Genomic DNA, 25,806 nt, shown 5'->3' with positions numbered 1-25,806 from the left:
AACAGGAAGAGCTCTGAACTTCTAGAATGGGGAACAGGTCTTCCTCATTTACATTCAATCCAAGGGTCTTCCCTATGAACTGCACCGGCAGTTTCAATCAATCCATCAACAAGCATTTATTAAGTGTTTGTTATGGGTCAAAATCCATGCTAGAAGCTGGAGATACAAAAGGAATAAATAAAGTCATACCTGTTTCTGAGGATTTATTATTTCAATAGGGAATACAGAAAAAGACATATAGACATACATACAGAATAAATATAGATAGAAGACATACAAGGAGAAAGGGGGAACTAGAAGTAAAGATTAGAAAAGATTTGAAGTAGAAGGTGGTATTTGAGCTGAGCCTTGAAGGAAAAATTTTTTCACTGATGATGAGGCAAGGAGTGAGTGCATTCCACACATGGAAGGCAGCCACAGATAGGATATGGAGTATCACGTAAGAAGAACAGAGAAGAAGCTTAATTAAGAGACAACTTCCAAAGAGCATAATCCAAATGAGCTACGCTGCTCTGGGGTGCAGAAGTCATAGTGATTTTCATTAAAGAGAAATTAGAACATCACAGAGTCATACAGCCCAAAAGAACCGGGAGAGCTTATCTCAGTCCAACTCATGTTTCCTGCAAGCATGTCTATATACATAATCCAGAATTTATGCTATTTTGAAAGGCTTTGAAGAATAAAGTGCCCACAACTTTATCTAGTAGTTAGTTGGTTGCAATATCTAATGTTTCTTCAGTCAAAAATGGGTTTCCTTACTGTTTTATAAAATGTTATCTTGCTTCAGTTTAAGCCCAATGCCTCTTTTCTCATCCTCCGTACAGATGCTGAATAACTGTCAGACATGCTGCTCTGAGCACCACTTCATCTACTTATCCCTCTCTTTTCTAAACTATGAGATACAATCATAAAAGGGATTATATTTCAACTTTTCCTGGTTAATGTTTATAAAATAATTCTCCAGAACACTATTTTATGACATTAAAAGTTAAAATAGTGAAATGTTAATATCTGTCTTACTATTGAGAATGTGCAGGAACACATCCTCTGTTATTCATTCAGCTACACACACTTGATTTGATTAAAACTGCATCCACAAGAGCTACAAATCAAATAAGGACCACCAAAACTTACTTATTGGCTTAATATCTCTACAGTCCCAAGAAGAAGTCATGGTAAATATCCACTGACACTAGTATACTAGCATACTTTCCATTTTCTATGGAAGGGAAACTTTTTGTGGAAGATTGGGCCAAGTTGCCCCTACAGAAATTGGTAAATTATAACACAAGTTAAAGACCCTTAATATTCAAAACTTACCTGATAAATCAGATTAGATTTCAGCTTCTCAGCTGAACTTTTATTTAGCTTAAAGAAAAAAAGGCAATACTCTCACCCTCAGGATATGATCATTTCACTCCAATTATTATCATGATGGGCAGACTATGACAAAATTCAATTGAACAAGCATTACCTCCTCATTTTCCAGATAAGAAAAATGAGTCCCAGAGAAGTATATGTGGCAGGGACAGGATCTGAACCCAGGTCTTTGGACTCAAGAGCCAGCACTCATGCCCTACCTCACATTGCTTCTCAAGCTTAGAGTGGCTCTTTCAGATAATGAAATCCATTCACCACAATAAAACCTTCAAAATATCTTTTCCCACACCAAGAAGCAGCTCCTCAAACTGGAAACTGAGGGAGATGCCCACCAATTGGGGAATAGCTAAATGTTGGGACTGGAAGCTCAATTCCGTGTGGACAGTCTCGGGCGGCTAAAGGTGGGAGCTTCTAAATCTTAGAGCTCTCACGAGACCCCCCCCAGGAAACGGCAGGGAATCGAGGTGAACCGAGCTATCTCGAGTAATTCCGCCTCTTCCCGTGAGAAACGTGATGGGAGAGAGATCTCCCCGCCCTCGAGATTGTCCCGGATCTGGGCACACCTAGTTACCTAACAGCACGGTATTCAGATGCAAACTATGCGGCTGAAGGTTAAGTAGGATTGAGGAAGCCTGAAAGCTCTCTTAGCACGTGAGGAGCCAAGAGGACAGTAGGCTCCGCTTTTCTTCTTTCCTCTCTCCCCTCCCCCTGTCTCCCTGCTTGTACTTCTACTTCCAATCCCTTAAGATCCTAGCCTCCTTAGGAAATCTCCCCCTCTTCCTCCTAAGGAAGACCCCCCTGCACTTGTAACTGAGACCCTGAAATAAAGCTCAACCCTTGTTCGACTCTGGAACGTCCTTTCTCTCATATGAGCATCCGGTTTTGGCCAACCGAAGACCTCGGAGGTGAGGTAAGAAGACTCGGGTAGCCCACACAGGCCTCTAGGCCTGGCAGCTAAATAAGTTGTGGCATATGACTATGATGAAATATGATTGTGCTATAAGAAATGACGAGTAGGATACTCTTAGAAAAACCTGGAGACTTCTGTGAACTGATGCAAATGGAGGTGAGAAGAACCAGGAGAACATAGTACATGGTAACAGCAAAGCTATAGGATGATCAACTGTGAACGACTTAGCTCTTCTCAGCAATGCAATGATCTAAGACAATTCCAAAGGACTTATGATGAAAAATGTTATTCATATCCAGAGAAAGAACTGATGGAGCTCAAACTAAGGCACAGTGCAGCATACTATTTTTCACTTTATTTTTTTTTCATAATTTTTTTGGCCTACGTTTCCTCTCACAACACGACTAATATGGAAATGTGTGCATGACTGCACAGTATAACCTGTATCAAATTGCTTAACATCTCAGGGAGGGGGGAGGAAAAGAGAGGACTTGGAAATCAGTTTTTTTAAAATGAATGTTAAAAATTGTTCTTACATGTAATTGGGAAAAAAATATTATTTTTTAAAAGAAGTACCTGCTGAGAAGCAAAAAGTAATACTTAGTCCTGAGATACAGCTTTTCAGTAGAGAAAATTGTGTGTTTTCTCTAACCTTCAAAATAGAAAAAGCTCAGAAATATTTATTTCCCTCTACTGACATTTCCAAAAAAATATCAGTATAACAGAAGAGTCAGAACACTGCTTTCTCCTCTGGAAAAGCAAAACTATGATAAATCTTCTAGAACTTCTAACAAAACAGAAAGAAAGCACAACTAACATAAATGGTGATGGACGTTTCTTATTGCCAGGAGAAAGTGGAGCCAAACTGACTAGTGGAACTGATGCACTTACACTCTTTTTGAATACATTTGTTATATAATATGCCTTTAAAAATAGCACATACAAATGTGGGAAAAGACTAGAAAATACTTGGTGGACATCCATTCAATGTCCTCTTATCAGTCACATCATTATTCATTTACAATAATTTTGTCAGCCCAATAATGATCCATGTGGTTCTTTATTGCTTTACCTTTGTGGCCTTTGACAATGAGGTCCTCTAAGTGTTTAAATGCTAAAAGTGACAGTGATAAAAGTACTTTTTGTTTTAAAAAGATGCCCCACTCAACTCCGATTTAGCAGCTATAAGCAAAGGTGGTAACCTTGCACATGAGCCCCTCTCTGAATCAGTAGGCATGCTAACTTGGTCTACATTTTAAGTGGCTATTATTCCTCATCCCCATTCCCCACGATGGTGACTAGTTGACAAATTGAAACTAAGTTATCTCGGGTCATTGTAACTATAAGTTAAACTAATGAGGTGTATGTCTTAGAATGATGTCTTATTAGTTTAATACAGCTAATGCTGGACAACTTGAGCTGTTGACCTTGGAGGAACAGGGAGCACTGGAGGATGAGGTTTTTAATACAAGAGAAATTGACCAACAGTTTGTCTTAAACACTCCTCCAAAGTAATGCTGCTTCAGAGGGAGAGCAACGTAAAATACACACTCTAATGCCTTAAGCCTCAGAGGGAATAGATTACATACATACCTACACACATATATTCATAAATATACACACATACATTGTACACATACTTTATACATATATGTATCTATGCATAGGCTTCAGTGTAGATGTATACATTTTGTTACAATAACTTTATTTAGAATGAATATTCAAAAATGAAAGCAAATAGGCATAGAAAAGATAAATGTTAAGGTTTGAATCTCTGCTGAATTGCCATTATATACAGTTGTAAAGTGAAATGAAGGCATATCACAAAATTAATTATACTGTATAACTTGAATTTAAGTAATATATTATGATAGGGCCTTGAAAATGCTGAATTCTCTTTTACTCCCTATCCCTGCCATAAGAAAACTACTTTGTCATTATTGTCAGTTATAAAGTTGTTTCTACTTGACATATTTGCTTAAAGTTTCACTGCCTTGTGAATGAAGAGTGTCCTCTTGACAATTACCATCAAAATAAGTAACCCTGAACTGTGGCATTTGGAAACAAGTAGTTCATTTTAAGCTCAATTCTTCAAATCTTTTCCATTCAAAATTCTCAGCAATATGAATTTATTACCATTAATAATTAATCTTTCCCTACTGATGATACCAATGTACTCCTATTTTCCTTTTATAATTATTTTCTTTCTTAAAGAATGAGCTCAGCTGTTGTCATCTCTTACACAAGGGTATTTTCTGATCTACCAAGTTCACAGGGGCCTCCTATTATTTTACGTCATCCCCAAAGTGACACTTTTGAAGTTTTAAGTTACAGAAACTTAGTAAAAATGCACTCAGGCTTTTTAGGACACTTTGTATTTCATATTTACTTATCAACGTACATACTATTTCTCTTCTGAAGAACGTAAGAGCCTTGAGGTCAAGTACTCTTTTTTGTTTATTTTTTTGCATGTGTAGCCCCAGTGCCTATTCCAGTAGGCTTTTATGCCTAATAATAATAATTGTTTTTGATGACTGTTGAGTGCTTTGGATGCACAGAGAAGGTCATAGTCTAACAGATGGGAACTACTCTGTACAGTCCAATAATCAAGACTATAAGCTAACTATCTGGTACAGTGGGTAGAGCTTTGGGCCAAATCAGGAAGAGCAGAGTTCAACTGTGACCTCACATTTAGACAATTTAGACAATTACTAGATGTGTGACCCTGAGCAAAACACTTAATTGCTACCTGCCTCAGTGTCCTCATCCATAAAATGGGAATGGTAATAGCACCTACCTCCCAGCGTTGTTTTGAGGATCAGATGAGGTAATATATTATAAAGCACTTATCATAGTGCCTGCAACATAGTAGGCACTATATAAGGTTGTTCTTTTAAAATATAATTTAAATTGATGGTTTTTATGCGGGAGTAGGAGACAACATAAGGGATTTCTCCCTGGCCCCCACTCCAACCTCAACTACAGTATGCCTTCTTCTCTATCTCCTAAACAACTATTCTATCATAAAGGAGAGGAGAAAAAAAGGGGGAAAGGGCAGAAAGGCTACTAATACAAAGAATCATGAAAAGAAAAAGGCTTCCACATCCCTCTCAATCATCATCACTGGTGTTTCACCTCTATTACCTTCTGAATCTGATCGTGTGAATCTTCTTCCATTAGGAATGCTATTTGTCACCTCCACACATTTCGGTGTCTGCCTGAGTAAAATGCATGCCTCTGCCTAAGCAACATTCTCTTCAACATAGGAAAGAATCCATGCTGGTGCTGTAAAGGTTCCCTCCACATGAAGGACAACACAAAATGGCGTAAGGCAGCGTGGGGACACTCTCTCTGAAACAGGGCAACATCATGGCAGTGAGCTGGCTCCTTCAGCAATCTCCATAAACAAGCAACATGAAACTCAGCGTGACAAGAAATGTGGTTATAAAAGGCAGTGGAAAATCAACACAGACTCAAGGTGTGCAATACAATCATTATGCAAGCCCCAAATCAGAAGCATCCCTAACTCTTTTTACCTGTAATTATCACTAACTGGAACATTTTGGGAGAAATACAAGGCAGATGTTCGTGCTCTCCAATGCCATTTCTTTGCAGGGAGAGTATAAAGCACACAGTCTTCTATCTCTTCTTGTAACAGATCCACCAGTTGCTTATGGGATCCTCCATAAAAAGCTTCAATCATAAGAATACTCATTGAATTTCCCAAATCTTCAAGGAGTCTAAAAATTCAAAGGGAAAAAAATCTGATTTATTTCTAAGATATAGGGTAAAACTATAAGTTACTTAAAATATTTTTACATAAACTACAATGGTTTATTTTATAAAACTAATTTTACAAATTTAAGTGTTTTTTTTCTGCCCCCGATAAAGAATAAATAAGTAGTCAATTTCATGTTAACTCTTCAATTAAAACATAGATTAGGTTTAGAGTTCTTTTTTTTTTTTTGTAAATACTGTATTTCACTAATGTCCCTAAAACATATAAGTATTTTTCCCTTCTAATTCTGTATTTATATTATTCTGGCCCCCTAAAATCACTTCCTTTACTACTATTCATTTTTTCTCCTAATCCATGAGGCTTAATGTCTTTAACTCTGATGATTCTTTTCAAGTTACAATTTTCCTATGCCCATTCACTGACTTACACCAAGCCCTTCTTTGACCTGAATATTTTGAGAAAAGGTGACACACACACACTGGGCTACACACAATCCATAGCATTCCAGAGTATAACTCAAACTAGATCAAAATGTGATTGGGAAATATTTAACAAAAAAATATAAATAATAATAATATGTAGTTTTCTAACTCAATATAGGCCCCCAAGGATCTGTGGCTCTCATTCCTATTTGACACCACTGTCCTAGATCATCTGTCATCTAGCTAAGAACTACCTGAATTGTAGTCATCCAAGATAATTTTTGCATCTATGTCTTTCCATTGTTCCTATGAAAAGATATTTGAATGAAAACTAGTATCAAGTGAAGTTATCATGACACAATTCAGCTTCATCACTCCACTAACAGTCCTTTAGGACACTCTTCCTTAAGATATTGTTTCCAATCATCCTATTCCTTTGTTGTTGTGGTCGTTGAGTCATTTTCAGTCATGTCCAGCTCTTCATGATCCATTTGGGGTTTTCTTGACAGAAAAGTCCTACTCTTTAAGTACCCAAAATAGCACCCCTTGGTTTGTCTGGGACAATTAGGGAAGGGCTCCCTGCCTGGTAATTGCACATTTTCTACAGGTTTTCTTTGGATACATTGTGTAAAATAAAGAATATCCATGGGTCATTAAAAACCTGAAGAAATATCACCCTAGTAGTATGGCTATTTTTTTTCTTTCTTGATAAAGTTTCTTCTCTCTTCCTTAACTGAATTGCAAAACTAAAAACAAAATAAAATCTGCTGAATGTACAAATGTTATATGTAAAATTTAATTATATTATTTTTTTTATTGTAAGGGAAAATTCGGTGCAATGTGGTATAGTAGACAGAATCAGCAACTTGGAGTTAGATAGAAATGAATAACAAAATAAAATATATATATTTTGTAACTATGAAAAATACCAGCTATGTCATTAAGGGCAAGGTTCTCAAATCTCTTAGGCTTCGAAAAATCTCTCAAAAACTCTACAGACATGCTGCCGAGGAAGATCAGTGGAGGGAGCTCCTATGGAGTTCCCTACAATGATAAACTCATAGGAAAATAAACTAAAATAATGCAAAATAGCATTGTGAATAAAAATCCCTAGTAAAAAGGTTTCATATCACTCAATGTTTTAAATGAACTAAACTGCACTTATATGTCATGTTATGAAATAATTTTATTCAACAAATTTAATATATGCAATAATTTAATAAAGTTCTTTAGTAATAAATGTTGAACTTTATTGTGTTTAGCCAATGGACAATGGCCATCTGAGGCTGTCATTCATCTTACTGTGCAAAGTTTGGGATAGTTTTTAGTAATGTTAAAGCAAAAATCAGAATTTTTTTCATCCTAATGGTATATTTGAAAAAAAAAATTAAGTATTCAAAATTCTAAAAGTACCTTTTCTTAAGAAAGCTTCTTGATATTTCCAATATCACTTAGGGATATTTAAAATTCTTTTTATCACAATCTTGTCATTTTATTATCTTAAGGATACAAGAAAAGGAAAGAACATTAGAAAACAGAGGTATACTGTTTTAGGAAGTGGGTAGAAATGCAGTTGTGGGTGAGGTTGCTGACAGAGATATCCTGCCAACCTATCATTTGGGTTAAGGTGTGAATGGGGGAAGGGTGTGTTGGGCCTGAGCTTCTAGCATTTCAAGCTCTTAAGTTACCTGCCTTCTCACTCTCCCCATTGGAAATGCAGTAGAATATATCCAGTGGCTTCATGTACCCTGAGTACTTGAAATGCCGGGGAGTCCAAGGCTCAACCCTTCCCTTTCTAGGCCCAACAAGGACTTTTCAAATGAATTTCAAATGCCTTCAGGAAAAAAAAAAAGTGATCAGGGGTTATTAGTACTTTTGATGTAGTCTCCTTTCAAAAGTTAAATTGATGTAACTGGTACCTGAGTGACAGAAAAATCTTATAAAGTGATTTTTAAAGATGTGAAATGAAGATATTTTTGGAAATCATAACACCTTTTAAAATAGGTTAAAGAGAAGTTTAGATTCACTGTGTAAACTGCTTACATGTGCACCTTACTGATATCTGTAATCTAGCTTTATTTCCTTTGACCTAACCACATTATTCTATATATGCCTAGAATAGCCTTCAAAGGTAAAATAGCCTTTGAAAAGCATCATAGAAAATGGTCTTACAAATGTTTTATGTGTATGCGTATGAATGTATTTTTAGTTCTACGTGTATATACAGGATTGAATAAATACTACACATATATAGGTACAGCCATGTTATACTTTGCTCTTTCTATTTCATTCTACATGTTTTATAGGTATCAATTTTTCTCATGGATTACAATAATATTTATTTTAAAGTGAGGTACTTCATAAGCATATTTAGATGCTGTTACTGATTCAAGATACACAGTAAAGCAGAATTGGGTGTTAAAATATGTGGAAAGTCAGAAAACAGGGGAACACGATTATGGTTGTATGGGATATACATATCTGAAAACCTCAGGAGGTGGGGTGAGGCAGGCAAGTTAAATCTACTCATACTATAATCTTATTTTCACTTTAACATTACTGAAAACTATCCCAAACTTTTGACAGTAAAATGAATGAGAGCCTCAGATGACCATGGATGGTGATACTTTTCCAGTGGATGTCATCATGTCCTACCATCTCTGGGAATTCAACCTTGTGGCCTTACATCATGACAATTTGCCCAGGCTACTTTGTGGATGTAAGAATGCTATGGAGGGACACAGCAGTTCAGGACTTACTTCTATTCAAGGTTCTGTTAAAAAGGATTGGTTTTTTTTTTCCCTCACAGCTTTCTTAAAGCATAACCTGAAAGAAAGGAGATTATTGTTATACGGAAGTCAATGGAGGAAGGCAAAATACATGGCAAGTGTCATTAGAAAAACCTCCGAGAGAATACGTGAACACTTTAATCATACTGTAATTTTTTTTGGTATCAAACAATGCTTGCAATAAATTGGCAATCAGCCAGAACCTAGAAATTATCTGTTATAGAAAGATTTCAATGGCAATATTTTGTTAAAATGGTATTTAGGGAACTTCATTAAAAGTACTGCAATAGCAACCAGGAACCTACTTTCATTTCTCAAGGAAAAAAAAAAACTTTCGAGAGGCAGGACCACAGACAGCAGTAAAGAAATCTACAGCTGAGGTTACTCCTCGAGTTATTCCCCAATAGGTTGCACTACCACAGACACTAACTGGGAGAGGAAGGGCCTCTTGAAGTGATTACTATATCTTATATATAAAATGCCCAAGACCAGCAGTAACCAAGACAGGGAGTCCCTTAAGCAATTGCATATTCAAGAAAACTCAAAAGGTGTCTCCTTTGTTGTTGCTCGGTCCTGTCACACTCTTCTTGACCCAATTTGGTGTTTTCTTGGCAGAAACATTTGGGAGTGGTTTGCCATTTCCCTCTCCAGTTCATTTTACAGATGAGGAAACTGAGGCAAACAGGGTGAAGTGACTTGTTCAAGGTCACACAGCTAGTAATTGTCTCAGGTCAGATTTGAACTCAGGAAGATGACTATGCCTGACTGCAGGGTAAGCACTCTATCAACTGTTCCACCCAGCTATCTACCAAGAGGAGGCCTGTAGACAGAGCTTATTGACAAGGCACAGTTGTAAAACCAAAATACAGCGAAATATGCTGTGATATAACAACAGTTTGCTGGAAACAATCAAGCACTGTGCTAAAGGCTTTACAAGTATTATCTCATTTGATCCTCACAACAATCCAGGGAGGCAGCCTTGAATGACTCCACTTTGGGTCTGCTGCTTGGCCTGGCTTCAGTTCCAAGGAACAAACTGCCCTTCCCTGCAAACACTCATCACTTAAACCCACTTGCTAATGCAAGCTTTGACTGACACTACCTCCCTGCCCTTCTGATTGGAGGGCTCCACACTCCTCCCAATGCATTCCTTTATAGAGGGCAGAAACTGTACTGGGATCTACTCTGCTTTGTGTCTACTGCTCAGTTTGACCAGTTCTATGGAACAAGCTGCCTCTTGGTGATACCTCTCCTCCTCAGCTTTTTTTGTCGATTTTTGTGCGGTGTCTCTCCCTTTAGACATCGTCCGTAGATGGCAGAGACTGTCTTCCTTTTTATTCACTGTATTCTTAGTGCCTGACACATAGTAGGCACTTAATAAATGTTTATTAGACTGGATCTCTATTTTTACAGTTGAGGACACTGGGGCAGCTGGCTTAAGTAACTTACCCAGTGTCCAGCCTGAGGCTGCATATGAGTTCAGGCCTAACCTCCTGAACCACTGCTACCCAGCAGCCACATTTACAGCTGATAAACCATTGACGAGTACCAACATAGAACTCTCTTAGTTTGTCTAACACTGTAAAAGTCATTTAGTCAATAAGCATTTATTAAGTACTTTTTATGTGTCAGAGATGGTGTTAATTAAGTACTGGGGGTAAAAAGGGCAAAAACAGTCGCTGCCCATGAGAAAGGAACAAAAGTCTGGGGCCCGCTGCAGGAAAGAACAAACAAACAAACAAAAAAATAAAACCACTTAGGTTATTTTATGTGGCAAACAAAAATTTAAGTGCCCTACCAAGATGGCTAACAGCAAACTAAACTTTTCAAAAGCATATTTTAAATATTTCTGCAAAAGATCCATGATGTCATCAGCGTGAATACTCCCTCTACCTACAAACACTTTCCTTTCCTGCTATAGTTGACAGGTTTTACAAATCACTAGTAGCCTTGAAATTACATTATCTGATGACCAGCTTCCTGGTGATGAACCTCTCCAAACTAAATTAACCAGAGATTTCTTCTGAAGTCACTGCGCCCATACCTTCAGCTTTTCCAGAACAGTGAAACATGCCAAAGTTTATGGTTTTGGAGAACCCACTCTGCCCTTATCTCAAGATGAGACATCAGATTACGACTATAGTGAGGAGATGCTTCATATTGGTCCATATAAAACTAGGTAATTTTTAAGAGGTTCTAATAATGCCATCTATGAGTTTAGACAAACGGTATCAAAATCTCATAAATCATGTAACTAAAATGTTAAAAAAAAAATTAACATTTAGAATTAGCTCTGTTCCACAAAATGGCAGGTTGGTACAATAAAAACTAAAGTGTAAAACTGTCTTTTTAAAATGTTAGTAGAAGAGACTACTTACTGTCTCTATCTACAATGGACCTAGTATACTGCTTACAGCTTTGAAGCCATCTAGCAACTATGAATCCAAATATCAAATGTTGCCTATTGAGCACTGTTCTTTACCTTTCTGGTGCAACCAGTTTGAATAAGTACCACGCAGCCCATAGTTTAAGTTCTGATGATCCCGCCTATCTAGAAAATAGCCATTAAACTCCAAAATAATTGAAAGGGCCACTGAGTAGCCAAACAAAAACAAAGACAGAACACCAAAAACCACACTGTCACAAAGTCCATGTACTTAATTTGGGGGGAAAAAGGGTCACTATCAAGATATAATATAGTATCATATATATATATATGCAAAATATAAGTATATACTATAGTATAATATAATACATTATATTAATATAATGTAATATAATAAAGTTTATAGGGTTAAAATTATAAGGGCATAAAATTAAGATTACACATTTAATAAACCTAGTTATCTGGTTTCTCCCAGAGAATACTCATATCTGTCCTAGCATAAAGCACGTAATATTATTGGTGTTGTTTTGTCCTTTGCCCTTGAAGAGGACCATGACATCAGGGAGGTGATGCCATGACATGGAAGTGAATTAGACTTAAGTAAAGGAGGACTGTGCAAAGTCACCAGCTTCACTTTCTCCTCCAGAGTCATATGGGTCCGGTGACCAGATACAGACCAGGATGACTAGAGATGGCCCAGGATGCAATGTGGACCCTGGCTTCTTAAGCTGAGGTTTTTAACAAATCTCTGTTTGACTAAAGCAATGCCCATTTAGTGATCAAGGCTCGGTAAGAAATGAGGCAGAGAATGCCCTCTTTTACCTAGTCCAAAAGAAAAAAAATCATTTTAGAAGGGGAAGACCCTCAAGGTTTCTGGCCAAAACAGAAATAGCATATAATAACACAAATGGAGAGTATACGAAAACAAATCACTAACAGTAGGAAGAAGTGACATCAAAGAGGAAGAGAAAAGAATCACAAAGCAGAAAAGCATAGCAATTGGATCATTTCAATAAGGGCAAAAATCCCTGCAAACTTCAATAATTGCTCAGACAGGGGTGGGGTACCTAAGGCCTCAAAGCCACACGTGGACCTCTAGTCCTCAAGTGCAGCCCTTTGACTGAATCCAAACATCACAGAACAAATTCCTTTCATAAAAGGATTTGTTCTCTAAAACTTGGACTCAGTCAAAATGCCGCACCTAAGGACTTAGAAGGCCACAGGATCTCCATCCTTGTAATCAAGGATATGGAAATATTGTATAATTAAAAGAAACTTGGATTTTTATTCTGAGGGTTCTGTTACTACCCATGGGATCTCCTTCTGGGTCTCAGTTTTCTTATTTATAAAACAAAGGAAAGCCAGTTGGATCAGATGAACTCTAAGGTCCCTTCTACCTCTAAACCCTATGATTAATAACTTTCCTTTACAATGAAGGTGCTAAGTCAATAAAATTTTTTTTGTTCAAAATATCAACTAATGTAATCATAAAACACTTTAGAAAGATTCTCCTTTGACCCATGAAATGTATGAGTGTTTCAAAGTCTGGTATCCAACCTAGCTGATTTCAGTTCTAGAGAAGTCATTTCTCCAGAACACATGACTTGCTACCAATAACAAAAAAAAAAAAGAAACATTACTGTAAAACATGGCCTTAAGAAATCCTAGGTCATTATTAATTAATTGGTTTACTTTAATGTTTAATATAATTATGTAATATTTAACAAGTAAAATTTGTGTAAATTTCTAAATATCATAACAATTTTGAGTTTTGTTTAATATTACAAGAGGAATAATTTATCAACATAGCATCACACTTTTCTATACACAGAACATATACATATTCAAAATAAAAATAGAGTAACAATTTTACAGTTTTACCAACATGTAAATATTTATTTTTAGACTCTATTCACTTGAAAATTATGTGACATCAATCATAGAAAACAGCAAAACTATTAAGTCCCATACCTGTAGGCATTTCTTACTTTTTATTTTCTCTTAGTCATTTTATCTGGGTTTGTTTTAGAATTGGTCCAACTTCTTTATTCTCTGATACATAGATGACCAACATTTTTAAAATGCATAATACATGTGTAATATTTTGTCAATATGGTACATAATAATTTTTCTTTTAAAAACTTTCTCAGTTTGACACAATCAAGTATGAGAAGATTATAATTTACCATTTACTTATAGAAGACATGACTAAGTATAAATATATCCACGTGGTTTTTAAAACTATTAGCTTCCCTCATAGAAAACCATAAGTAGCCCTTGCCCATGATGTCTAGTCAAGCAACGTAAGTTACCTATAATATTCAAATATTTTCCAACCAAATAATTTATAACCAAAGGAATAACTGTATTAATATATTCCATAGATACACTGTTGCTGCCAGTTATAAGAAGGTATACAGTTTCAGTAATGACAATATTAACGGTTACAATCCCACACATATGAGAAATTGATTCCACAGTCTTATCCACAGATCATTTAACATCTTACAAAGTCAATTACCTACAGAAAAATATATGGTCTTGTTTGCATATGTATAACTTTTGGCAAGACAGACAGCGAATTAAGCCAATAAATTCACCTACCAAATATCTTCAACTCAAGTAAAATAAAATCTGAGCAAGATTTTTCAATAGGTCATTAGAGGTTTATGTTGTATTTTCTTCCTATTTCTAGCTTCCCACCTCTCCTCCACCCTTGCACCTCAATCTACCACCACCACCACCACCACCCCACACAAGTTCTATTTGAAAAAGCTACCAACAACACAGCATGGCGAAATGGAGCCATACCGAAAAAGGTTAGCATTACCTTCCTGCCCACTCACTTACTTTAATGATTCATCAGGGAAAGCCCAGTTGAGATATACCTGAACCACTGAACACCATTAGAGATGCCTAAGTTTTATTCAAAAGGTAAAAAGAAGGCTTGAAAACTTTGCCAGTTTGACCTAGATACAAAACTTAGGGTCACCACTGACTCCTACTTAAATTGTTACATATCTCTACCCTTTAGAATCCCTTCTTTCCTTTAAATATCAGTTTAGGCACTACCTTCCACATAAAGTTTTTCCTGAACCCCCTTTACCCTCAGTTTCATCACTAGTACAACCCTCCCTCCTAAAACTCTCTTATTTGATGGTTTCTATATATACACACTGTCTCAGTAATAGAAAGTGAGCTCCATGTGGGCATGAGCATTTTTGTCTACATATCTTCAGCACCAAAAACAGAACCTAGCAAACAACAGTAATATCATAAAAAGTTTGTTAACATTTGGAAAAAAAATAGCCTAAAGCATACATTTTGCTTAAAGAAAATAAATTTTCTCCAAACAATACTCTCACTTTAACCTTTTCATGCCAAACACAGAACATAAAGTTCTGGGGGGAGGGTGGGAGGGAGTAGAATGTTTTTAAGTAAAAAGCAGACATATAGAAAATCTATCTGGACTCATTCACTCCCAATCTAGCATTTAATGATTCAACTTTACAGCTCAACAGTTACAAGACTGCAGTACTAACATTGTACACACAGATATAAAGCTTTCTTAATGTAAATGAAGGAGCCATCTAATCTTGCTTATTGGTTTAAATTGAATATATACCAGTTCTGGATAACATGGTTTCAAACCCTGATTTTGATGCTTACTATGTGACTCTGGACAAGTAATTTCCCCTCTGTGTATTCCTCATGTATAAAATGGCAGAGGTTGAACTTGAAAGATTCTGAGGTTTCTTCTAGCTCTAAATCTATGGGTCAAAATAAAGTGGCATACATTATTATTTGACCCAAGGTTATTTAACTATTTAATCATTTATAAGATCTATCACCATACATAGTGGATATCTTGGGAAAAAAACTTAATTTCTTATTTAAGAGATTCAGCATTCTTACTCTGATGCCCTACAACCTGGTTTCTCTACCTGAAAGTTAGTTGTATACTAATGTGAAGTCTACTTTCTTCGATTCTGACTCGAGTTTCCTGTTGTGGTGACTAAGAACTGAAGATTCATATTGCACACTGAGAGTTTGGTTAGACAAATTCTATAGCCTTTGGCAGACTAATTTAAGTAATTTGCAAATAAGCTTTTGCTAATTCCTATTTTGTTTTGCTTTTTAAAAATTATATTTTATCACTTATGGAATTAAATATTCATATGTCTGTTTAACTTCTCCCAACAATCTCTGATCCATCTTTCAGGACTTGTTTATTTGACACAGCTTTTTGCTTTAAAAGGGTCAATTATTTATGTATGCCATAACATTGTATTAATAGGACTGACAGCTATCACTATAACATCACTCCCCTTTTGCTTTCAAAAATGATTATTAATTCCTCATATTTAATTTCCTCATGTTTTATAAAAGATACATCCCACATAATCATGTAATCTATATGACCAGCCAATCAATCAACAATAATCCCATTTATTAAGCATTACAATATACCAGACTTTGATCAACACTGGAGATGCAAAGGTAAAAACACAAAAAATAGTCCTTGTCTTCAAGGGCTTTACTTATGGTAAGAGGAAACAATCTGTAAATAAATAGGTCATACAAGATCCATATACCATAGGCAGAAGCTGACCTTAGGGAGAAGGATTCTAGGTGCCCAGGGGGCATGAAAGGTCTCCTGCAGAAGCTTGTATTTGAGCTAAATTTTGGGAAAAGCAGTGTGGAATGCAGAGAGGCAGAAGTATGAAATGGAAAGTATTCCAGACCTGGGGGCAGCCAGTGAGAAGTGAAAATGACTATCAATGTTAAAAAAAAAAAAAAAAATTAGGGACAATCTAATATGGTGGAAAAACACATGGATTAGAACCAGAAAAACCAGAAGTACTTAATGATATTAATTCACTTAATCATTCCATGCCAAAATATCTAAATCCATAAAATGGACACAACAGTATTCGCATCACTGACCTCAAAAAGCTGTTGTGGGGATTAAACAAGAGAAGTGAAAGACTTTTGCAAACCTTAAAGGTATGGAAGTGTGGGTTACTAATTAAGCTACCATTCAGTACATTTTATGGGTTTCATTTCTGATTCTGGGGAAACAAATATCTTTATTACACTCAATTCCCTTTTTTTTTTTTTTTTTAGCATTATCATCATTTTGCTAATTTTATTAGTAATTTCAAACTACAAAAGAAGTAATGAAACAATTTTACTTAGTGCTGAAAAACACTTCAAAATGATTAACATTCTACAATGTTTTAAGCATATTTATTATTATTGTATCATGTTCTATTAAAGTAATGGAAAACCAAGGTATACTATATAAAATATATAAAATTGAAATGAGAAAAATCAGGAAAAAAGTGTTAATTTGTTCTAACTGGTCCTAAACAATTCAAGCAATATGCCTAAATGAAAGGTAGAGGGGGACCCAAATATGTTCTATTTCTCTTTTCTCTTTCTCCTTTTGACTGATGTACATGAAAATCAAGAGTTTGTGGGAAATTTCGCTTCTATTTTCAGCATTATCTTAATCTACTGATTTGAGAATCAACAGAAAAAGTAAAGATTGAAAGTAGCACTAGAAAATGTAGTGTCACTGGCAGAGGTTTACCAGCCAGAGGGACTAATGACTTTCGAAAAGCACCTGTAATGTCTTTAAAAGGTGATAAAGTTCTTAAGGTCCTCCTAATCCAAACCCCTCAGCATACAAATGAAGAAACTAAAGCCTGAGGGGTTATGGAATTTGTCCAGGGTCACAATGGGAGTAAATGGCAGGGCCAGGTTAGATTCGTGCTATCTAGAAAATAAACCACAGGCCTGAATTCAGAAGAAAACTCTCTTACTAGTGTCATCAAACAATACGTGTAGCTAAGTGACTTGTAGCTAGAGTGTTAGACTTGGAGTGAGAAAGACCTGAGTTCAAATCCTGCTTAGATACTTCCTAGTTCTATGTCCCTGAGATAATCACTTAATCACTCTCAGTCTGTTTTCTTACCTGTGAAATGGGGATGATAATAATAGTATTGACCTCACAAGACTGTGAGGAAGAAAAGAGGTAACATAGAGAAATTGCTTTATAAACCTTTAATCATCATATAAATGCTAGTTATTACTACAGATGTGCATTAGGTTGGATTTTATGTTGCCCCTCTCTTCCTCTTCCTTTTCTTAAATATAGGAACTGGAACCTAATATATAACACCAGTTCCAGATACTAGATGTATATCAAGGTATCCAAATGGCAACTAGTGTTGTAGGACTGGAATTCATGAGAGTCTGGAACTGAATACATAAACATAGAAGTATGTGCACTAAATTAAAAGCAGATGAAATTACCAAGTATGAGAACGTAGAGCAAGAACGGGACTGGGCTTGAGACTCAACCTCAGGGGACACTCATGCTTTTTGGAGGGAGGGGGGAGTCGGGAGTCAGGAGTAGGGAGTGAATAGGAGATGGATGATACTCCAAAGGAACCTAAAAAAACCCAGTCATTCTGCTAAGAAGAAACCAGAAGAAATCAGTGTCACGGAAGCTGAGGAGACAGTGTTAGGAGTCAGGGTGTCCATGGTATCAAATGCAGCAGAGATGAAAGAGGAGAGAGGATTTAGAGAAGCCCATCAGACCTGGCAGGTCACAGGTCACGGGTAACCTCTGAGTGTCATAGTCAAGAGAGGTGATAAGAAGCCAGACTGAGATCCGCTTGACATTCCACCCAGAAGTTCTGCCAACACTCTAAATAGGACATATCGAAAACTGAACTTGCTTTATGCCCCCCAAACATGGACTTTTTCTACTGGCTGTGGAGGAAAAAGCAGCAGTGTAACAAGTGACTGGACATGTGAGATGAGGTAGAGTAAAGGATAATATTAAATTATGGACCTGGGACAATGTTAGAACAATAGTACCTTTGACACAAAAAGGGTGAGTTTGGAGACAATGATAATAAGTTTTGTTTTGGATATGTTGAGCTTTAGATGTCTCTGGAACATCAACGTTAAAATATCAAACTGGCGAATGATGATACGGGAAAGAATCTCAGAAGGCGGGGACTGGATATATGAACATGGGAGTCATCTGTAAAGAAATGAAAGTTAAACCCATGGCAACTGATAAGGTTAGAGACAGACAGACAGTAAGAAGATAAAGTGAAAGATAAAGAGAGACAGAAAAAGACACAAAGAAAGATAGACTCCTAGAGAGAGTATAGAAGGAGAGGCGAGGGCCCAGGAGAGAGCCCAGAAATATCCGTAACTATGAAGTATGACACAAAGGATGAAGAAATAAAAGAGACTGAGAAGGCATACTCAAACAGCCAAGAGGAGAACTAGGAGAGAGAAGAGTATTGCAAAAACGCAGAGAAGAAGAAGTCCAAGTCCAAGAGTAAAACATGGTCAACAGCGTCAAAGGCAGCATATAAGTAGAGATGGATGAGGACTGTGAAAAGACCACCATATCTTTCCACTAAAAGACTGCTGATAACTTTGTAAAAAGTAGATTCAGCTGGGGTCAGAAACTAGATTAAAAAGGAATGAGGAGTGACCAAAAAGGAAGCAGAGGCAGAGTATAGACTGCTTTTTACAGGAATTTGGCTGTGAAAGGGTAAAAGAGTTACAGAATGATAGCTCAAGAGGACAAGAGTCTAGTGAGGCTTTTTTAAGGCAGGGAAGACTTGAGCATATTCAAAAGCAGTAGGGAAGGAAACAGGAAATACAGAGAAGTTGAAAATAAGATAAACATACAGGTAAACAGACAGAGAGACAGAGAGCTAGAGATAGTAGCAAATAGTATCTGTTAGAGAAGTCAGGAGGGGATAAGATAAAGGGCACATGAGAGGGAGCGGCCTTGGCAAAGAGGAGGGCTACCTCGCTATCAGAGATTAGAGGGAAAGAGGAGAAAAGGGGGAGGTGATATCCAGGGGTCTGAAATGAAGATGAGGGAGCTGACATTGAATGGCCTTCATTTTTTTCAATAAGACAAGAACAGAGTTCCTCAGTTGAAAGAAGAGGGAAGGAGAGCTATGAGAGACTTGAGAAGAGAAAGAAAGGTTTGGAACAGCCTCTCTGGGCAGTGAGATAGGGAAACAAGAAGAAATAAAAGGACTGCTATTCTGTAATGAGAGCTCAGCCTTCTATTCTCGTCTCCTATTTGAAATTAAGCTCCCAAGCAAATATTCCTTTGGTATTCCAAGTGGTATTGCCTTGATGAGTTTAAGAGGTCTACATAACTAGATTTGCTGTTTTGATTTAGGTTACAACAAAAATTAACCATTTAAATGAGCTTTATAACCAGGGGAAAGTACTTTCCAAAAGTATAACACTTAACAGATCAAGAAGAAACAGAGTAAATAAAGTGCATAGCTAGAGAAGATAGAGGCATTTTCCAATAGTACCAAAAAAGGCTTACAGTTAGATTTAGAGACACTAACTGTAGACAAATAGGATGTATATTTCATAATATCTACATGACATATTTTAGAAAAATCAACCACACAGTAAGAGTTTTTCCAATTGCTGGTAACATCAGAATATGGTCTTTAAAACACAAATTTAAGTTTTTACTTTGTTCATTTTCAAAATGTACCAATTAGATAGTTCCCCACAAAAAATAATTACTGAAAATACAAAAAAAAAGGAACTATAAACATAATTGCTACAGGTTGAAGTTTTTTTGTTGTTTTTGTTGTTTTGTTGTTTTTTTAAATGACAACTTTTCTGGGCAGCACGTGCCTTACAAGATTGTTAAAAGGTTACTGTCTGGGGAAGATTACTTCGCAGACGTTAAGGAGCTCAAGGCACTCAAAACTGAATGCTAAGTTTAAAAAGCTCAGATGCTCAACTTAGACTAAAATCAAGTGGATCTGGGACTAATAGGTGGGGGGAAGGAGAGATGCATCACTATTTTTAAGCATGACAGGGGACATATTATTAGCTACCTCTCTATTATAAGAAAAAGAGTCAATCTGGTAATAATAGCCTGGCATTTTGAAATCCTTCAGCTATTTAGGAGTCAAGCTCATAAGTGAAGAAAAGAGATTCACAGACAACTGTCTATGCTTTCTGGAGGGTCTGATGTTTGCCCACAGTTTATGCAAAGGAAACGCAGGCATGTCTAGTCTGACATGGCATGCAACTGCCCCCAAGTAAAAAGAGAGCTAGAAATATCTCGAAGTTTCTTGATTGGGGCAAGAACCATGACTTGCATCTATTTAGTGGCCTTGTCTGTCACCATTAAGTTATCTCTTTATCAACTCGTTTTCCAAGGAGACATTCCATTGATATAAATATTTTGTCTAATGCTAGAGAGACCTTAGAGCACACAGTCATTTCCAGTGAACTGCCAAAGCCAAAGCTCAAACTTGGGCATCTTCATTATCTCTATGCCATGTAATTTGTAATTTGGAAACTTTGCAAATAATCTGTTTGAATAGAGCAAGGGGGCCCAGGAGTTAATTAATTTCCTATTTTTCTTCTAATCAGTGGGTATATGCAGTATATCTGGGATCATGAGCCCCTTTGCTGGAATAATTAATAGTCTTAGTTAATAAACAGACTGACTCATTTTAAAGAGAGAATATAACTTAGAATCCTTCCCAGGTGGGATATGGTTCATGGTTTCCTTAAGGACTTGACTTCAATTACAACGAAATCAGTAAGGAGAGTGGATCATTTTTACTGTCACTCTGGAAAATCTTGATTTCTCTACTAGAGAGCTAAATTGATGACCAAAGACCATACCAATAGATAATTATAATATGTATAGTTTTGTCAAAATGCTCAAAGTCAACTCTCACACCAATACATCTAAAGCATATTTAATTCTAAAGGATAATCAGAGGAATTTATCTAACCCAACCAATCTTTCTCCAACTATATACAATGAACTGCCAAATTCTGGTCTGGCTTAAGGATCTAATGTTTATTAAATTAAAGCATTAATAATGTGGGCATGACATTCATATGAGTCAGAGAAGCTGGACTCAAGGTTGCGACAGTATGTGCAAGAAGAAAAGAAAGCATTTTTAATCTGTAATATTAACTATTAAACTGTATTCAAATGTATTAAATTAACTATTAAAGTGTGAGGGAAAATATCTTTTTGATTCTTCTGTTTGTATAACTCCTGTCCTTTCACAAGGGAGAGGACTGAACCAATTATTCAGATTCTGACTAAGTCTCTGAAAATAGAAGTCCATTATATAACACCTGTGACTCCAAAGCTCACTCAGCAATGCTAATAATTACTTTGTAAGAACCACCCTGCAAGATTCCTGAAAATTCAACATAAAGTGCCTGAATTTTCTTACTGGTGGTTTAAAGGTATTGTAGCATGACAAGTCTCTTCCTGAAGTTCCAAAAAATACTTGTTCTTAAGGAAAAATGTGAGGATCTGATTGTAAAAACAATGAAGTCCTTCTCTTCTATATTCCTTTTCTTTGTCTTTTCCTTCTAGATATTTGCCCTTGAATTTCAAAGGCCATAGTTTTGCCTAACTTCTATTACATATTAATGTACACTAAGTGATTAAAATGTTAACTCTTTCCTAATTACCTACATATTTTCTCAAATTGGCTTAGAAATGCAGTCATTTCCTCAAACACTAAGGATGAAAACTTAATAAAGTTTATCTAAAGCAAGTGCTAAGCTTTACTTAAATTTTTAAGCTGATCTTAAAAGAATACCTTCAAGAAAAGAGATTATCTTGTGTTCATATTCAAATGTACAAAATGCAGAACACCCAACTAGTCTAATGAGTATGACATGTCTCAAAGAAACAAATATTCACAAAAAGAGTAATACAGAGGAGGAAATCCCAGATTCTTTCTCTATAGAGTGATCTGTTGAAAACTCAGGAGTGAATGGCAACAAGGAAAAGTTCATCTACACAAGTGTGAAAGGGAGAAGGGAAGGATAAAAAGACAAAAGCAACTCCAAAATTACAATATTATTGGAAGTTTGTGGCAGAGATCCCACTGCTAGCCACATAACAAGGAAGGAAAGACCAATACACTAAGATATTTTTAGCAATTCTTTGTGTGGCAGCAAGGAGTGAAAAACAAGGTAGATGCGTGTTGCTTCGGTATGGCTAATAAATGAGAAGTAGCATGCCAAATAATGAAATCTTATCCCTGCAGCACAAGAAACAATGGATAAAAGGAATTTAACATACAGAAAGTCTTATATGAACTGGTACAGAGCAAAGTAAGTAGAGTCCAGAGACCAACCTATCCTATAACTATAAAAAAGTTAAGGATAAGAATAAAATGAAACAAAACTAAAGCTGTGTAATAACCAAGCTCGGATCTGAAAAGGAGATGAGAAAATGCACCATCTTCCACTCTTTGCAGAGGACTCTAAGTAAGAAAATAACAAATATACTTTGAGGTTTGGTGGATATGTTGGCAGTTTTACCAAAACTTTCTCCTTTCTCTCTTTTTAAAATCTGTTTTAGAGGGTAACTTTCTCTGGCTAGGACAGGTGAAGTGGTATATTTTAAATTTTTTTAAAAATGTATTTCAAAAATAAAAAAGAAATAAAAATAAGACTTCTAAAAGAAAGTTTAAGGCATATTAGAGAAAGTTATTGAATATAAAAAGCCATAAATTGGGAATTGAAAGGTAGAACTTATAATAATTTCTATGTCAATCAAGATTTCTATTATTGCCATGGCATTATTTCTTTTAATATGAGGCCCTTGATAACTTGAATAGTCAAACTAGAACCATCCTTCTTTTTGGACAAGGAGAAAAGAGAAAAGAAAGGGGAGGAGGAGGGAGGGAAAAACACCTTTTCTCACTGCATTGACTGATATTGGCTTGGTTTTCGGGTGCAGCGTTTTGTATTCAATCAGTCCATAAGCAAGCATTTATTAAGCATCGGCTGCATGCTAAGTACTGTGCTTGTTGACTTCTTGACTTCTACAAAAGCAAAGTAGCATCAAGAGCGCAAAAAGCAGGTCAGTTTAGCCGGAACATAGAGTGTGTGACGGGGGATAATGTAAAATTGACTTGAAAAAAGGAGCTGGGACTAGATTGTAAAAGGATTTAAATGCCAGAAGAGTTTGGGTTTTACCCTACAAACAAAGGGGATTCAGTTTTTCATTTATATTTTATAACTACAAACCACTAACGATTTTGAGCAATTATTTCAGCTTGTATAAGAGATAATATTATTTATTCTACAAAAAGACCCAGTAAAAACCATTTAATGAATGGTTATACTAATTCCTCCCCCCAGCCCCAAAATGGTCAAACTAAGCAAAGAAAAAGTTACAAGGAAGCAGAAAATTGGTGCACTAATTTTTTTAATGTTCACACATTAAACTTCATTCATGAATTACCCACTCATTCTGTGTTTGTGATGGCTTAGACACTAGCTGGGCTGAAGTTTACCTGTGCACTATTAACAAAAGGTTTGCTTAGAAAATTATTAGTATAAGCAGGATTAGAGGGAATGTTTAGCCTACTTAAGATAAACTATTCTTGAGTATTTAAGAAACTATTTTAGTTTAAGATTTACATACAAAAATATGCTAATGATGAATTATCTATTCAGAAATGTAGGCCAGGCAGGACAGTGTATTACTGGATAATTGGTGCTACAGGACAGCCCTTGGGCAAAATTATGAAGTAAGCAAAGTTTGGGGTTTTTTGCCAGTGCAAAAATTAAAGGCTATCTGCACAACAGCTACCCCTTATTAGCAAGTGCCCTCACACCTTTTCTCCTCTTCTTCCTTCCCTTCAATCAAAACTTAGTCTCAGAGAAAGACTTTATAAACTCATCCACAGCCAGATACAGTAAATGCTTGCTAAGACCAAATGGTTTACTTCTCCAAGAGGCATTTATATTTTAACCAAGAATTAGCTCAGTAGCCAAAAGAATAAACTCTAATTGTAAACATTATACTATACAAGAGGCAATTATTTGGGAGCCAAAAGGATCTCTTAGAATCCTTGAAATGACAGGACATAGTTTTAGACCCTACAAGTAAGCTAGCATTAAAAGCGTGTTCAGACTTCTGGTGCCAAGATGGTGGAATGAGGAAGGAACCTTTTTGAAGCCCTCCCAAATTCCCCTCCAAACAACTATAAAGACTACCTCAGAATTTATCCAGGAGCAAGAAAACAGCTTAACAGACCAGCAGGAAAGTTCTATCTCCCTGGGGAGGGAGTGGAACAAGGGGAGGAGCAACAGCAACAGCCTCATAGCATGGAGCCTGCTGCAAGGCTCCAAGTCTGGGGCAATCCTGCAGCAAGGCCTAGGGTATACCAGCAGCCCCCAGGTAATTGAGCAGTCTGTACAGCAAAGCAAGGCCCCACCCCAGTATAAGCCACCAGGAAAGTCTTGACCCCACTGCTGACAAACAGTAAAGCCAACAGCTAGACTCAGTCTCCGGGGCTGATCGCCAACAACATCCCTCCTCCAGGGATAACTACCAGAAAGACTTCGTTACCAAAGCAACCCAGCAGAAAGGTCCCACTCTGAGGTAAGCCAGCAGCTAAACCCCACACCCAGGGGAGGCCAAAGGGAAGTCCCTCACCCCACCCCAGTCCCACTTAAAATCCAGAAGGGTAGCCCACCCTCCAGTGAAACAAATAGCTCAGCCCTGAAGCTAAGTGAAAGCCAGCAATAAGTCCTTGAGCTCCAACACAAAAAGCTTGGGACGGTGTAAGACAAGAGCCCAATACTGACTTAAAAACACTAAGTCACAAAAAGAGGCAGAAAAAATGAGCAAAAAACAAAAAAAGAACTTTATGATAGAAAGTTACTATGGTGCTAGGGAAGATCAAGGCCTCAAAGAAAAATGTAATTTGGTCTCAGGTCAAAAATGAATTTCTGGAAGAGCTAAAAAAAAGAGATTTTTAAAAAGTAAATTAAAGAAGTAGAAGACAAATTGGGAAAAGAAATAAGAGTAAAGCAAGAGAATTATGAAAAAAGAGTTAATAACATGGAAAAGATATACAAAAATTTACTGAGGAAAATAACTCCCTAAAAAATAAAATGGGTCAAATGGAAAAGGAAACATGAAAGTGCACTGAAGAAAATAATTCCTTAAAATTAAAATCAAGCTATTGGAAGCTAATGTCTCTATGAGGCATCAAGATACAATAAAACAAAATCAAAAAAGTAAAAAAGAAATAGACGAATATATGAAATTTCTCATTGAAGGAAACAACTGGCATAGAAAATAGATCCAG

At 36.4% G+C, this 25,806-nt stretch overlaps 1 protein-coding gene across 10 annotated transcripts in view; it reads right to left on the bottom strand.

Moving 5' to 3' along the window:
• Nucleotides 1–25,806, bottom strand: part of GTDC1 (glycosyltransferase like domain containing 1) — a 444,669-nt gene that overhangs the window by 277,366 nt on the left and 141,497 nt on the right. For 7 of the 10 annotated variants that reach the window (XM_072613182.1, XM_072613176.1, XM_072613174.1 and 4 more), the window contains 2 exons: nucleotides 9,211–9,277; nucleotides 5,827–6,030 (listed from right to left, as the gene is read on the bottom strand). The exons of 1 other annotated variant lie outside the window; for it this stretch is intronic. In XM_072613182.1, the coding sequence (XP_072469283.1) occupies nucleotides 5,827–6,005 (179 nt within the window). In that variant the 5' untranslated portion in view covers nucleotides 6,006–6,030; nucleotides 9,211–9,277. The remainder of the gene's footprint in view (nucleotides 1–5,826; nucleotides 6,031–9,210; nucleotides 9,278–25,806) is intronic. 2 more of the 10 variants (XM_072613179.1, XM_072613178.1) reach the window with 1 other exon arrangement.

The sequence above is a fragment of the Notamacropus eugenii genome, chromosome 5, assembly GCF_028372415.1.
Source record: "Notamacropus eugenii isolate mMacEug1 chromosome 5, mMacEug1.pri_v2, whole genome shotgun sequence".
Lineage (NCBI taxonomy): Eukaryota > Metazoa > Chordata > Mammalia > Diprotodontia > Macropodidae > Notamacropus > Notamacropus eugenii.
This window is presented reverse-complemented; position numbering and strand designations above follow the sequence as displayed.